A 15,522-nucleotide genomic window follows, 5' to 3' on the forward strand; every position below is an offset into this window, starting at 1 on the left:
CCTAAAGAGGTCAATTTACTCCCCTGAGGTTCTGAGCTGTAAAGTCAAGGAAGAAAGGCAGAATCTACAGATTAAGTGAAATGAACTGAAGCAACTGTGAATTTCACTTCACTACATTCAACTCAACTCTGTTAAGTGCTAGGGATACAAGACAAATTTCCCCTGACCTCACTCTCCCTTCAAAGATAACAAGAGAACTTCTCAGAAGACCCTGGAACTGACTCATACATCAGCTCTTTTAACGTTTCCCACATCAAGAGCTCAATCCAAAATAGAAAAGACAAATGAGTGTTCAAAGATTTCCTGGATCTATCACAGCACTTAAGTATAAGACAATGCTGAGTATCAATGTCTTATGTTGCTTTCCATTACAAGAGAAAAATGAAACATATTTTAGCAATAGTATTATTATAATAGCACAATAGTATATAGTATAATATTATTATAATAGTATTATTCAACAAATAACCTCTCTCTCACAAGACATTTAAGAAAATCATTTACTTACATACTATACAATGCACATAACTACAGGGCTGCTCATAAAAATGAGTATAGTAATTCTGAACTACAGCACAATACAGCTAACATAACTTTAATTTTTAAGGATCTCGGTTAAAAACCAAAATAATGCAATTTGACAAAATCAACTTACCAAATATATTAGTGGAATGTCCTTTCATAGCAATGGGTTTAAGTTCATTGTGTCCCCAGCCATATTTCCTATAATTACTCCAGGCATGTTTCATCATCTGAAGAGACAAAAATTTTAATAATGTATCACTCTAGATATCCACAGCACATTTTTTCTAAAAGGTATGTAACTACCTGGAAGTTTTGTTTCTATTTCCTTAATTTTTATTTCCAATTTCCCTTTTTATTCTATCACGATGTTATCAGTTAAAAGTACGATACTAAAACAGAACTCTCATGAGTCAACATTGTTCATCATTGGAAAGAACAACATATAGAATTCTACACAATCCATTTTCAAAGTATGCCCATTAAGGGTATACCATCATAGTGGACTATAATTCTAATTCACTCATGGTATACATTTCAATATCCAAAGTACATAATACTACTCCAAATTTATACTTACAAAATAAATTTAGTTACATTATGATGTTATGTTTTATATATGAAGATGATGTAACTTGCCATCAAGAAAGCATGCATTGCAAATCATTTTTCCAGTATTTTGTGAATTTATTTTGGTATCTCCAGATTCACTATCCTACATCTGCAATTGTATTTCACACTGTTCTACTCCATGAACTCTACCCTCCAGCAAAAAGGACTTTTCTCTGACTCCCAAAATGACTCACCCTTTCTTGCTTTCAAGCTTGTGCACACATGGCTTCCTGCGTCTGGAGTGTATTCCTCCCTTCCTCATTTTGCCTATTCAACTCCTATCCAACCATTAAAGTCCAATTCAAATCCCACCGACTCTCTGAAGTTTTTCTTAACCCTTTTTTCCCATGGTAACAACCATGTCTCCCATCCCCCTTAGAATACAATGCCCCCCAACACTTTACTTTGTACCACTTCAGCACATTTATCATGCAATACTGTGTATTACAAATAGCTGCTCTTACATCAACCTAGAGTTCTAAGAGAACCAGAACCTTCTCTTTTCTAAACTTTGCATAAAAGGCTTAGCATAGAGTTCTCCAAAGAGTAGGTGATTAATAAATATTTGTGAAGTTGAACTGGCCATCATATCCACTTCTACACTTTTCATTACCAACTGCATGCAGATGATTCCTAAAGGTTTATCTCCAAACCTAATGTTTCTATAAGGTTCCAGGCCCATTTCCCCAACTGTTTGCTAGATATTTCTTCTTGTACTTCATTACTTCTGTGGCTCAATAATCTCATTGATATTAGTACTCGCACCAAACATGCAGACCACAAACCATCCATGACTTCTTATCCTATGTGACTTACCCTGGAAAGGGAGAAATACAAATGAACCACAAACCCTGATACAGAAGCATGATACAGTACCAATCAGAAACTTCAATTATCCAGTATCCGAGAAGAGTCCTCTCTGCCAAAAGTAGGAGAGCAACAAATAAATTCTAAACTTGCCTTAATAATAACTTCACTCTGTAAAAAGAGAAATAATCAGCAAGGCTACTATTCTAGAACTCAGGACTAACAAAAAATCAATTAGCTGCTACAGTAAAAATAATAAGAACTTTGAGATACAATGAACACCAAATCTTAGAATACACATTGTGAGGAGGAAGGAAAACTGCACAGCCTGAAAAACTTAGTATTTCAAAATAGATATCAAAGAGTTTAGAAGAGACAGGTAGTATTTCATGATTTTAAAACAGGAGTATGGAAACCCCTTAAGGAGGGGTATCTCTTAAGAATTTAGAATTTTATGTCTAAACAATACCAAAAAAATATTCTGAGGAAGAAACAAGGATATTACCCAAAAGATAAGATAGATATACAGGAAATTAACAAAATCAGATAATTCTGGAAAGGTATTAAGGTCAGAAGGAAGGGCAGGTAATCACCATTTCAAATATGGACTACCTTTTTTTAATTATTATTTACTTATTTACGACAACCATTTTTAAAAATTTTGAGTTTTAAATTCTCCACCTCCTTATGGCTTCTCTCCTTCACTCACTAAGAAGGCAAGCAATATATCAATTATATATGTCATCATGCAAACATAATTCCATTAGCAATGTTGCCCCAAAAGAGGGTGGGGGAAAGAAGGAAAAAAAAAAGTGAAACGTATACTTCAATCTATGCTTAGAGAACATTAGTTCTCTCTCTCTCTAGAAGAGAATAGCCTTTTTCATCACGAATCCTTCAGAACTGTCTTAGATCATTCTTGATCACAGTAGCTAAGGCTTTCACAATCAATGTGGCCAGACTTTAGTCTGTGGAGGGGAGTACTAAGCCTGGACAGAGAGATTACAGCCAGATAGTAAAGGACTTAATTCTGCACAGATTTTTGATCCAAGGACCTGGAAGGTCACTTTTTGGAGGAAGGGATTTATGATTAACAAAGTCAGGCTTGTAGTTTAAGAACATCAGTTTGGCAGCAACAGAGATAATCAAGCTATTGCAATAGCCTGAGAGTTTAGGAAGCAAACAAGACAGGTACCAAGAGCAACAAGACAGTATCCAAAAGGAAAGGTCCTCATCAGTGTCAAATGCTAGTAAGAAGCTGAGAAATGTGGGAATTCAGAAAAAGTAATCAACTTTGACAGTGAAGAGATTACTGGGTATTTTCTCAGAGAGGAGTTAAGAAGCCAAATCGCAATGAGAGGACAGGAAGTGGAGGAAAGGACTCTGGCTGTGTGAGTGAAGAGAGATGCGGGGCTTAAGAAAATGATCAGGTCGTTATCAGGGTGTTTTAAGGACAGATAAGACCTGGGGGCATTTCTAGGCACCTAGGAAGGAATCAACATATTGGGAATAAATAAAAATTTGAGAAAAAGAAAATGATTATGAGGACAATCTAGTATAAAAAGTAGGAGAGGATAGATATGGGGGTGGAGAGTTAGTCTTGGCAAAGAGAAGGACCCCACCCTTCATCATACATCCTCCCACAGTACAGAATAAAATGGGGGACTATGTCAGGATGTTTGGGGATATAGCAAAAGGAGCTTATTTTTCAGAAGTCTGGGACAAATGGCCTCTATTTTCTCAGAAATGCTAAGTGAAGATTCTCTGCTACGAAGCTGGGCAGAGATGATGGTGGTGGGGCAGACTTGAAGAGAAAAAGTTTAGAAAAACTGTCTGGGTAGTGTGATGGAGCTATACAAAGACTGCCTTGCAGTTAGGGCCCAGGTGAGATTACCTAGTTCCGATATGCAGGGTTCCCAGTCAGAGTGGAGCAGCTGAGGGGTGTGGCACACACAGAGCGCTAGCATTTAAGTCAAATCTTTAAGGACAAATTCTGCTTCAGCCACTTAGGGCTGTGTGCCCTAGGCTAGTCATGAGGCCTCAAAGCCACAGTTCATGGGTATATGAAAACGGAGAAAGCAATTGCTCCTTACGTTACATAACATTCGTAAAATGCTCTGCAAACCTTAAAGTGCTATGTTAGCTATTAGGAGAATTCAGGCAAGTGAGTAGCCCAGTGAATAACAAGAGTACTAGGCTGGAAGTCAAGAAGACTCATCTTTCTGAGTTCAAATCTGGCCTCAGACACTTAGCTGTGTGACCCTAAGCAAGTCACTTAATTCCAGTTCCTCCAAAAAAAAAAGAAAAATAGGAAAGCAGGTGAAGTATACAAACTATGAGGATCACGAAATTATTTGCCCTTCTGTCTCCTTAAAAAAAAAACATTCAGTGCCCCCCTAGAAATCCACTTCCTTTAACCCTTTAACAGTTGGTTGTGGTTTGGTTTTTTTTTGGGGGGGGGGATTCACATCATTTTAAACTACTACCATCCTCCTGGATATCGTTCCAGGAGGCAGTATTACCACACTTTGGGAGCCTATGTAGTATAGAACAACGAGCATGTTTTAAACAATTCCTGGTGAACTTGTTTAATGTATAATTGAAGATATAACTATCCCTATCATGAGCACTATAAATGGAAAACAGTAATCAATGACCCAACACAGCTTCATCAAAAATAGTCATGCCAAGCCAACTTCATTTCCTACTTTTATGGTTACAAGACTTATAGACCATGGAATAAATGCCATAGATTCAATATGCCTATACAGTATTTTAGCAAAACTCTAGCAGAATACCTTAGTGATCTGTCCTTGGCCCCGAGCTATTGAACAAAGGATCTGAATAAAGGTACAGATAGCATGTTCATAAAATTTGTGATTCTCACAAAGCTAGGAGGGATAGCTAAGAAGTTAGATGACAACCTTGGGATTCAAGGATAAAGCAATGCAGATTAGAAGGAAAGTAGAAAGCTGAGAAAAAAATTTTTTATAGCCAGTGTTTTAAGGCCTCATTTCTAAAATACATAGAGAACTGAGTGAAATTTATAAGAATACAAGTCATTCTCCAATTGCTAAATGGTCAAAGGATATGAACAGGCAATTTTCAGAAGAAATTAAAGCTATCTATAGTCATGTGGTAAAAATGCTCTAAATCATTACTGATTAGAGAAATGCAAATTAAAACAACTCTGTACCACCTCACACCTATCAGACTGGCTAATATAACAGAAAAGGAAAATGACAAATGTTGGAGAAGATGTGGGGAAACGAGGACATTAATGCATTGTTAGTGAAGCTATGAACTTTTCTGGAGAGCAATTTGGAACTATGTCCAAAGGACTATAAAATTGTGCATACTCTTTGACCCAGCAATATCACTTCTAGGTCTGTATCCCAAACAGATTATAAAAATGAGAAAAGGACCCACATGTGCGAACATATTTATAGCAGCTCTTTTTGTGGTAGCAAAGAATTAGAAATTGAGGGGATGCCCAACAATTGGAGAATGGCTGAACAAGAAGTGGTATATGAATGTAATAGAATACTATTATTCCATGAGAAATGATGAGCAGGCAGACTTCAGAAAAACCTGGATAGACTTACATGAACTGATACTGAGTGAAGTGAGCAATACCAGGAAAACATTGTATACAGCAACAGCAACATTTGCGCAATGATCAACTATGATAGACTTAGCTCTTCTCAGCAAAACACTGATCTAAGACAACTTCAAAAGACTTGTGACAGAAAATGCTATCCATATCCAGAGAAAGAATCACGAAGTCTGAATGCAGATTGAAGCATACTATTTTCACCTTTTCTTGTTTTTTCTTTTTCATGGTTTTTCCCTTTTGGTCTGATTCTTCTTTCACAACATGACTAATGTGGAAATATGTTTAATATAATTGTACACATATAACCTGTATCAGACTGCTTGCCATCTTAGGCAGGGAGGAGGGAGAAAAAATTTGGAACTCAGAATCTTATAAAAGTGAATGTTGAAAACTATCTTTACATGTAATTGGAAGGACACAGGAGGATAAAGCAATGGGCCAAATCCAAAAATACAACATTCTGTAAGGATAAATGTAAAATATTACTTCTTCATCCCTTATAGGGCGGATGCCTTCATGGGGGGAGGGACTGACAACACAAAGATGACTGAGTTCAGACACAAACACTGGGCTGAATTAATATCAAATAATGGAACAGAAATAAATGTCAAGTCTTAAACTTGACTTTACAAACACAAAGTGGTGTGGGGAGGGGGTTGAAGGTGGGAGGGGGCAGGCTTAGACAGCAGTTAATAGGACAAACCTCTTGCCATTTAGTGGACTGCTAGTTCAACATGAATTAACTGTGACTTAGCAGTTCAAAGCATGCAACCCTAGGCTGCATTAAGGGAGGAACTGCCTTTGAGAATAAAGAGGAGATCGTTCTGTACTTGTCCTTGTCAAATCACATCTGCAGTTTTGTGCTTCATTCTCCCTGGAGCCTGGCACAGAGCCTGGCTCTTAGGAACTGCTTAATAAATGTCTCTGGATTGATTGATTCAGGGCATCACATTTTAGGAAGGACAACAAAAGGCTGGAAAGTTATACAGAGGAGGGTAATCAGAAAGGTGATGGGCCTTGAGTCTATACCACAAGACAACTGGCTGAAGAAATGAGAATGTTTATCCTGAAGGGAAGACTCAGGGATGACACACACATTAGTTCTCTATTGCTCTGAACTAGTTGTGCTCATTATTCAAATGGAAAACATTACTGAGTTTTACAAATTCACCCTAATAAAGTCCTATTTAAATCAGGTCTTACCTGACATTTCACTGATTTTTTCAGCTGATCCTGTAAAATAAGTCTTGATTAGTATAAATAATGTAAACCAGTTAGCCTACATTGAATTTTCTTGTTAAAACTATCACTAACTTGATCAAATATAATACATCCACTTTTTATATTCTGGAACACAAAATGCGAAATCGTTTTCATTCTGACATAAACAATTATCAAATCATCCAACGTTATATTTGCCACCAAATACATCTTCAGAGATTTACAACTTTCAATAGCCTTTTTAATCCTCATCCTTTTGACTCTTCTGTAGCCTTCAACTGCAGTTTAGATTCCTCTCAGTCTCAGCTTAAGTCCCACCTTCTGCAAGAAGCTTCCCCAAAGGCCTTCTTGAGCTTAGTGCATACTGATGTCCTCTCTGTAGACCTGTTTCCATAGCACTGTTCTCTCCTAGTTCTTTCTTCTACCCGTCTGTTCCTTCTCAGTGTCCTCTGCTGCAATCGAGGTCATGCTTGATAACCATGAGTGTCTCCCCCTCCCAGGCTCTTCCTGGGCCCTCTTCTCTTCCGGCTCTATGTTTATTTCACTTCGTGATTACCTCAGCTTCCATGGATTCAATTATCATTTCCATGTAGATGATTCTCAAAGCTAACTGTTCAGGTTTAACAAGCAGAAGGAGAAGGGTAGGAGTAATCCTGGCCTAGGGGTTTGGAGAAGCTGTGACAGGGAAGGGGGCAAAGAACTTTCCAAAGGAAGAAGACTGCTTAAAGTTGAACTGGTTAACTATAGGTCAAGAGAAGATAGTGGAATCCAAGGGTGATGAAAGGGGTGAAGTGACTGTAGGCTGGGGTTAGGACAAATTAGTTTGAGTCGGTAAAACACCCCTAAAGAGTTAGAAGGGTTTTGGAGATTTTATTTCTACATTTTACATACATACACATACACATACACATACACATACACATACACACACACACACACACACACACACACACACACACACACACGTATAGATACACACATTTATAGACACGGACAGAGGCTGACCACGCACTTTTCAGCATGAGCATTTACATCACAGAAATTGTCAAATGCTACATATTATGATTTGATTTGTCATTTTGTTAACTGACTGTTAATAATGATGATTAGACTTTGCGTGTGTGTGAGAGAGAGAGAGAGAGAGAGTGTCAGAAGGAACAGGATACTCATTTATCATCTCTATGATGATGACTCTCAGGTCTCCAAATCCAGCCCTGCCTTCTTTCATGGCCTCCAATTTCCAATTACTTACTGGACATCTCAAAATGAAAGTCTTGTAAACATCTTAAACTTGACATCTTTCCTCCCAAAACTCTCCCCTCTTCTTCACTTCTTATTCTTCTTGAGGGGACCACCATCCTTCTAGTCAGCCAGGCTCACAACATAAGTGTCATCCATGACTCCTCTCATTCTCTCCAATTCCCATATCCAATCTGCTGCCAAGTCCTGTTGTTCCTACCTCCAAAACATCTTTCACATATGCTACCTTCTACTGCCACCACCACAGTGCATGCCACCATCACATAACATTTGGATTATTACAAGAGACTTCTGACTGGTTTCCCCCACAAGTCTCTTCCCACTGTAGACAATCCTCCAAGTCTGCTGTGAAACTGATCTTCTAAAGCACAAGTCTGTCTCAGTCTGTCTCTCTCACTCACATACATATACACACACACACATTCAATAAATTCCAGTGGCTCCCTATTACCTCCAAGATCAAATATAAAGTCCTCTGTTCAACTTTTAAAGCCCATCATAACCTAGGCCCCTTCTTACTTTTCCAGCCTTTTTACACTGTCCTCCTGCCTTCATGTACTTACTCTGTGATTCAATGACGCTAATCTACTTCATGGACACACAACACTCCCTCTCCCAACTCTAGGCATTTTCACATGAGGTGCCCAAGCCTGGAACTCTTTCCCTTCCTTATCTCCACCTTCTGGCTTCCCTGGATTCCTCCCAGTCTCAGCTAAAGTGCCACCTTTTGCAAGAAGCTTTCCCAAAGGCCTTCTTCAGCTTAGTGCACACTGCTATCCTATTTGTAGACCTGTGAACAGATACCACTATTCCGAAAGGCAATCAGGAATTACACACAAAAAAATTTACTAACCAGTTCATGCCCTCTAAACCCAGCTATACCACTGCTGGGCCCATAACCCCTGCCTCCACTCCCCAGAGAAAAAGTTCATGTATGTACAAAATATTTATAGCAGCTCTTTTGGTGGGGGCAAAAAACCGTAAACTAAAGGGATGCCCATCAATTGAGGAACAGCTGAACAAATTGTAGCACTTGAATGTGATATAATGTTATGGGGTATGTGTGTTTGCAGATACACATGTGTATGTTTGTATGCATGTGTGTGTCTGTACACACATATGTGTGTAATCGATTGTTGTACTGTAGGAAATAATGAAATAGATGATTTCAAAGAGCCATGGAAAGACTTACATGAGTGACAGAGTGAAGTGGCAGAACCAGAAGAACAATTTATATTTTAACATCACTATTATAAGAATGAACAATTTAGAAGACTTTTATAAACTGATGAAGGAAGAATAAAATGAGAACCAGGAGAGCAATTTATACCACAACAATACTGCAAAGACAACTCTGAAAACTTAAAACTATAATCGACATGATGACCATACATGCTTCCACAAGACACAGAACGCAACCTATTATCTACCTCCTGATAGACAAACAATGGATTTAGAGGACATAATTTTCAATTCAATAAACATTTATCAGGTATTGTGCTAAATGCTAAAAATACAAATGAGAAAAGGAAAGACAATGCCTGGCCCCAAGGAACTTACAATCCAGGGACACACAAAAGGAAGCTAGAAAAGCCAGTTTCATGGAGTTCAGACCCAATAGAGCTGCCAATGGAAGGTAGAAGGAGCTGGGAAGTGCCTGCCCTCTATTATGAAAGGCTTTTGGGAGGAGTTCAGTGCCCTACTCTCCAGCCCCCCATTCAGAGGAGAAGGTGACCGAGGGAGGGTCATCTCATTCAGTGGAGTTCAGACCAAGCAGAGCTCTTTCTGGATGGAAGTGAAGTCTGGGTGACTCACACTTGAGCTGGGCCTCCCACAGGAGCTGAACACAAGGGACTGTAATGTTCCCAGAAGTGTGGACTCCTCCAAAAATCATTCTCTTTGCAGCAGGCAAAGGGTCATCAAGCTCTTGCTCTAAAATCCCCCAACAGGGGCGCAGTGGATAGAGCACCAATCCTGGAGTCAGGAGAACCTGAGTTCAAATCCAGCATCAGACACATAACACTTACTAGCTCTGTGACGAGAAAGAAAGAAAGAAAGAAAGAAAGAAAGAAAGAAAGAAAGAAAGAAAGAAGAAAGAAAGAGAAAGAAAGAAAGAAAGAAAGAAAGAAAGAAGAAAGAAGAAGGAAGGAAGGAAGAAGAAGGAAGGAAGGAAGGAAGGAAAGGAAGGAAGGAAGGAAGGAAGGAAGGAAGAAGGAAGAAGAAGGAAGGAAGGAAGGAAAGAAAGAAAGAAAGAAAGAAAGAAAGAAAGAAAGAAAGAAAGAAAGAAAGAAAGAAAGAAAGAAAGAAAGAAAGAAAGAAAGAAAGAAAGAAAGAAAGACAGACAGACAGACAGACAGACAGACATCCTCCAACAGAGTGACAGCTGGTTTCTCACTCTAGACAGCGCTCCTGCGACCAGACTCATAGTTCTTCAGGCAAAATGGTCAGAACTGCTCTGGCACCAGTGGCTCCAGGATCTGCACCTAAACCTAAATACTCAGTCTCAGTAAATTCTGACAAAGGTCTTCTGAGTTAGTTCACGGCTTCACATGATGCAGAAGTATCCTCATAGCAAAAATGCCTGAAATCTCCCCCTCAAAGAGGGTATTTCACAGCAGGCCTCCCAGAGACAAACCTCCCTTGGTTCCATTTTCAGAGGTCCTCCTTGTCCCTGTGCAGGCCCAGGGGTCAGGGATGCAACTTTCCTGGACTGTGCAGACATCACCAGATTCAGGGGATGCCACTTACTCAAAATGGAATCTATGACGCAGGAATCAAACTCCAGCTCTTGACTTTCTTTTTCAGATACACACACCCTGGATAGGGTCAGAGGGCAACTAGTCACGCTCACTTCTCATTCAGCCCCCAGACACCCACACAAAAGATGGGGGCAGGAGGAGTGGAGGGGGGAGGGTTTACAAAGGCCAGAAGTATGTATGAAGTTTCCAGCAAGCCTGGATCCACAGCATAATCCCATTCCCAATGGTCATTCCACCCCACAATGAGACATACATTTTTGCAGACAGTCAATAACAGAATTGGTTTTGCTTGGCTCTACTTATTTGTTATAACAAATTTGATGGGATTTTTGTCCTCTATGGGATGGAAGGGAAAAAAAATAATTTCTTTTAATTAGAAACCATTTTAAAAATGGAGAAGAAGAGCGGCTAAAGACGTGGAATGTTAGATACACTATCAGATGAAGTCACTGTACTGTTAGTTTTACTTAGTTACAACAAATCTATTGCAGAATGGGGGGGGAGAAAGAATCTGTAAATTTTGGAGGAAAGAAGGGGAGGGAAGAGGGAGAGAGGGAGGGAGAGAGAGAGAGAGAATGAGAATATAAATGTATTCCTAAAATGAAAAGCCAGTAACAGGAAATGCACTAGGCTCCATTTCAGAATTCATGAGAAGCACCCCCTTACTGAAGCTGTGCCATAATCTATTTCCCTTTAACTTTGATCGAATTATCCTAACTCTGTCATCTGAAGCCAAACAGTATGGCTAAATCTACTTCCTTACAGTCACCTTTCAAACACTGGAAGAACAAAATAATGTTTCCCCAAGTCTCCTCTTCACCAAGCTAAATATTTGCATTTTGTTCAACCAAATCTCAAACTCACAGTTTCAGATCCCCTTACTGTCTCGTTTGTTTTTCTCTAAGTGAGCTCAGGTTCATCAATGTCCCTCCCAAAAAATGATGGCCTGATATAAACACAATACTCCAGGGCACACTACAAACATCTCCTGAATATTACACGAATTTTTGTTTTAGTTCTTTTAAATTGTCCAAAACTCATACCAAATACACTATTAAAACCCCTAGGTCTTTTACATTTCATCTTTTTTAATTCATTATTCTAGCCTATAACGACTTTTTAGACCTCAATTGTCACCAACATATTGGAAATCCCTCTCAGCTTCATTTTAGCTCCAAATCCAGAGAGCATGACATCAGCATCTTCATCCACATCACCAATAAAAAAAAACTTAAAAAGAAAAAAATCAAATACATAGCTGTGCAACACATCATGAGAACACTCCTTCAATGCTGATACCTAGCAAAGTAATTTAACAAACACCAGATGGTCAGTGAATTTTGTTGGTAATCATGACAGAACACCAACAAACAATACTTTGCTAGCCAACTCAGAATTACAAACTTTGAGAGCTGACAGCAAGTCCATACATGATGCTAAGTTCTGTCATCCAACAATCACAGGGTCTTAATACTGGAAGAGACAGACTTTGGATCACTTCATCCAAACTCTTCATCCTAGATATGACGAAACTGAAACCTAGATGGCTAAGTGATTAATATAAGGTGACACAGTTAGCTAATGGCAAATAACTGGCAAGAACTGACTCCAAGGCCAGCACCACCATTCTAGCTTCTATTCTCCAGACTGAATAAATGAATAGGTCCCTAAAACAGGACTAAAAACACACAGGACACTGTGTGCAAAGAATGCTAGATAATACACGAATTAAGTGTCAATCATGTAGAAGTCATAACATCATAGGATTTAGAGCAAGAAGGGATGTTTGGACATCTTCTAATTTAACCCTGTAGAGATTTATGGAAAAGCAAATTGGGATTCATAAAAGCAGCGATTTAAATAGTCAGAGTCACACAGGCCACATTCTTAGCTGGGTCTTCTGACTTCAAGTAGATGATGTTTCCCAAATAGTGTGAACTCCTCGATGGCAGTGGTTCTTCACTCCCATTTTTACATGCCCAGTACGCAACACAAGGCCTGACAGGTAGTAGGCGCTTACTGACTGGCTGAGTCAGTCAGGTCTCCTTGACTCCAAAGGCAACTCTCTATTGACTGCACCGTCTAGCCATCTGTTCAATTAAGAAGACATAAGTTAAGCACCTCCCATAGGCAAGTTATCCCAGGAGAAACAGGAAACTCACAAGAATGAGCTTCTGAAGATATAATGACAATGATAAGCAATTCTGATGAGAAAGAAAACTGTAAGCTGTCTAAAAAGATCAATGTGGAAATACAGGGACTGATCAACTTACACTTTTAAAGTAACCTACAATTGTACATGAGGGGTACAGAAGACTGAAGCAAGAACATGTAGCTCCCACTCAACTAATCAATCAAACACACATTTTGTTAAGAAACCACTAAGTCACAAGACACAGGCCACGCACTAAGGAAACAAAAACATAATCCCTTCTCAAGGTGCTTACATTCCACAGGGGGAGACAATATATTTAAATACAACTATCTATTGGATACATACTAAACAAATACAAAGTAATTACTAGGAAAAGAAGGCAATGTTTCAACATGCAGAGAGGGGTAGGGACAAGATTAGGACAGGCCACATTTAGGATATGTTTTTGAGATGATGAATACAGAAGTACAGCATAGCTTGATAAGAATACCAAAGATCAAAAGAACTTGGAGGTGTTTTACTTCTCAGCTATAATGGAGAAAGTATATATAGCTGGGGGCAGCTAGGTGGCGCACTGGATACAGCACCGGCCCTGAAATCAGGGGGACCTGAGTTCAAATCCGGCCTCAGATCAAACACTTGACACTGTGTGACCCTGGGCAAGTCACTTAACCCGAATTGCCTAAAAATAAAAAAAAATATCTATATATATATAGATAGATATATATATAAAAATAAAAGGGAATATAAGACCACTGCTACAGGGAAATGCTACAGGGAAGCTGAAGCTATTCAACTCTTATTCTATGGGTTTTTCCTCTACCAAGCACAATGTCTCCATCTTGAAAAGGACAGAAGACCAGCTAATATGGATCTGATACACAAAATATGGGGGAGATAAAAAAGTAAACAACATATATCTGACATTGAATGATGGCATTCCGTAGATCAGTAGTTCTCAAAGTGTGGTCCATGGACCCTTCAGAGGCACTAATTCCTTTTCAGTAAGGTAAAGACTATTTTCACAGTAATACTAAGACATTATTCACCTATTAAAATACTCTTCCCTTTTCCAACTACAAATCTGTAATATAAATGAAAAGTGTAAGAGGCAGAGTTTCTGGGTAATTAATCGATTTATTAATTAGGCTAGCTAATAATCAATACATTGATGGTCAGTGGTTTCCCTCAGTAATCAAAACACCCCTAATGGAGATACTGAATGCCTTAATATACTTTCAGAAAAGTGGGTGCCCTGCCAGGTAAAAATCAACCCTGATTGGTTAACAATTAATGAAGGGCTAGGCATTTAAATGAGAAGGTGGGCTAAATGTTTTCAGCTCCTCTTGCTGAGAATGTGGCTTGATGACGAAACCCAACTGCCTCCAGAACCCTAGACAGGGAAATCCATCTCCATCCAGACCACTCTGGTTGCTGCATGAGCTGGGTTACCCTAAACTACAATAATGGGGTCCAAGGATAAGTTGGGGCTGGAATTCACCTAGATTAGACTCTGTTTACACTCTAAACAAAAGTCAGGTCTCCTGGTTGGGCAGGGTCCTGCCTGGATCTCAGGATCCTGGAAGATCTGAGCAATCTCATCTATCAGCCTTCTCCTTCAGACACTGACTGACAGACCTACAGGAGTCAGACCATAAATGAGGAAATAGAAAATGAAAAGTCTGGATCCCAACTTACTAACTGATTATTAATATAATAGAAAAACAACAATTTCTCTCATCTGTGAGACTAGATTTTCTTCATACCAAAACAATGCATCACAACAAGACTGAATGCAGAAGATGAGAATTTAAGTGTCTTCTATTAAGCCATTAAAGAGATTTGCAAAAAAAGAAAAAAACCAAAAACTAATGTTACTCTACTCACTATAATTACTATTTGAAAAATAGTTATTTTTTACAAATACTGTTATTTCATAAATACAATGAATCTATTATTTTTAATGAATTAATAAATATGTAAAATAAATATTATTTGCCAAAAAACAAACAAACAAACAAATACCTCTCAGCACAGTGCCTGGCACATAGCAGGCACTATATAAATGCTTATTTCCTTCCCTTTTCTCTTATTTCTAAACTTTATTGGCTTTAATTTCTAACGCAATAAATAGTAAGACAAAGCCTATATCAAATGGGATAACATGTAAAACACTTGGCAAACTTCAAAGTGCTATATATTATTTGTTGTTATTACTATTATTACTAGGCTTGTTTTTGCACTTCTTTTTATAATCAGTACAGTGTCTGGCACATTTGAAGTACTTCAGAAATGCATACTGACTTGAGTGACAAAAAATATGGAGAGAGACGGGGGGGTGCATGCGTGTGCGTGTGTGTGTGTGTGTGTGTGTGTGTGTGTGTGTATACACGCACGTCGAAGATACACGACAGTATCAATGTTCCACCACCACAGCCTTTAACTACTCTATAAAAATTGGTAGACATTCTTTCAGAGTAATGGGGGGGGGGGGGAATGTATCATCTTATACCCTAAAGTGGGTACAAGCTTATCTGAATTTAGTTAAGGTGGTTGTCAGAAGGTAGAAA

At 38.8% G+C, this 15,522-nt stretch overlaps 1 protein-coding gene across 1 annotated transcript in view; it reads right to left on the reverse strand.

Annotated features, from left to right (window-relative positions):
* The window catches only part of MAN1A2 (mannosidase alpha class 1A member 2), a 229,954-nt gene that overhangs the window by 129,847 nt on the left and 84,585 nt on the right, over nt 1-15,522 (reverse strand). The window contains exon 3 of the mRNA XM_021002903.2: nt 656-752. Coding sequence (XP_020858562.1) covers nt 656-752 — 97 coding nt within the window. The remainder of the gene's footprint in view (nt 1-655; nt 753-15,522) is intronic.

Source organism: Phascolarctos cinereus, unplaced genomic scaffold (genome assembly GCF_003287225.1).
Source record: "Phascolarctos cinereus isolate Bilbo 61053 unplaced genomic scaffold, phaCin_HiC Scaffold_5;HRSCAF=322, whole genome shotgun sequence".
In the NCBI taxonomy this organism is placed as follows: Eukaryota; Metazoa; Chordata; class Mammalia; order Diprotodontia; family Phascolarctidae; genus Phascolarctos; species Phascolarctos cinereus.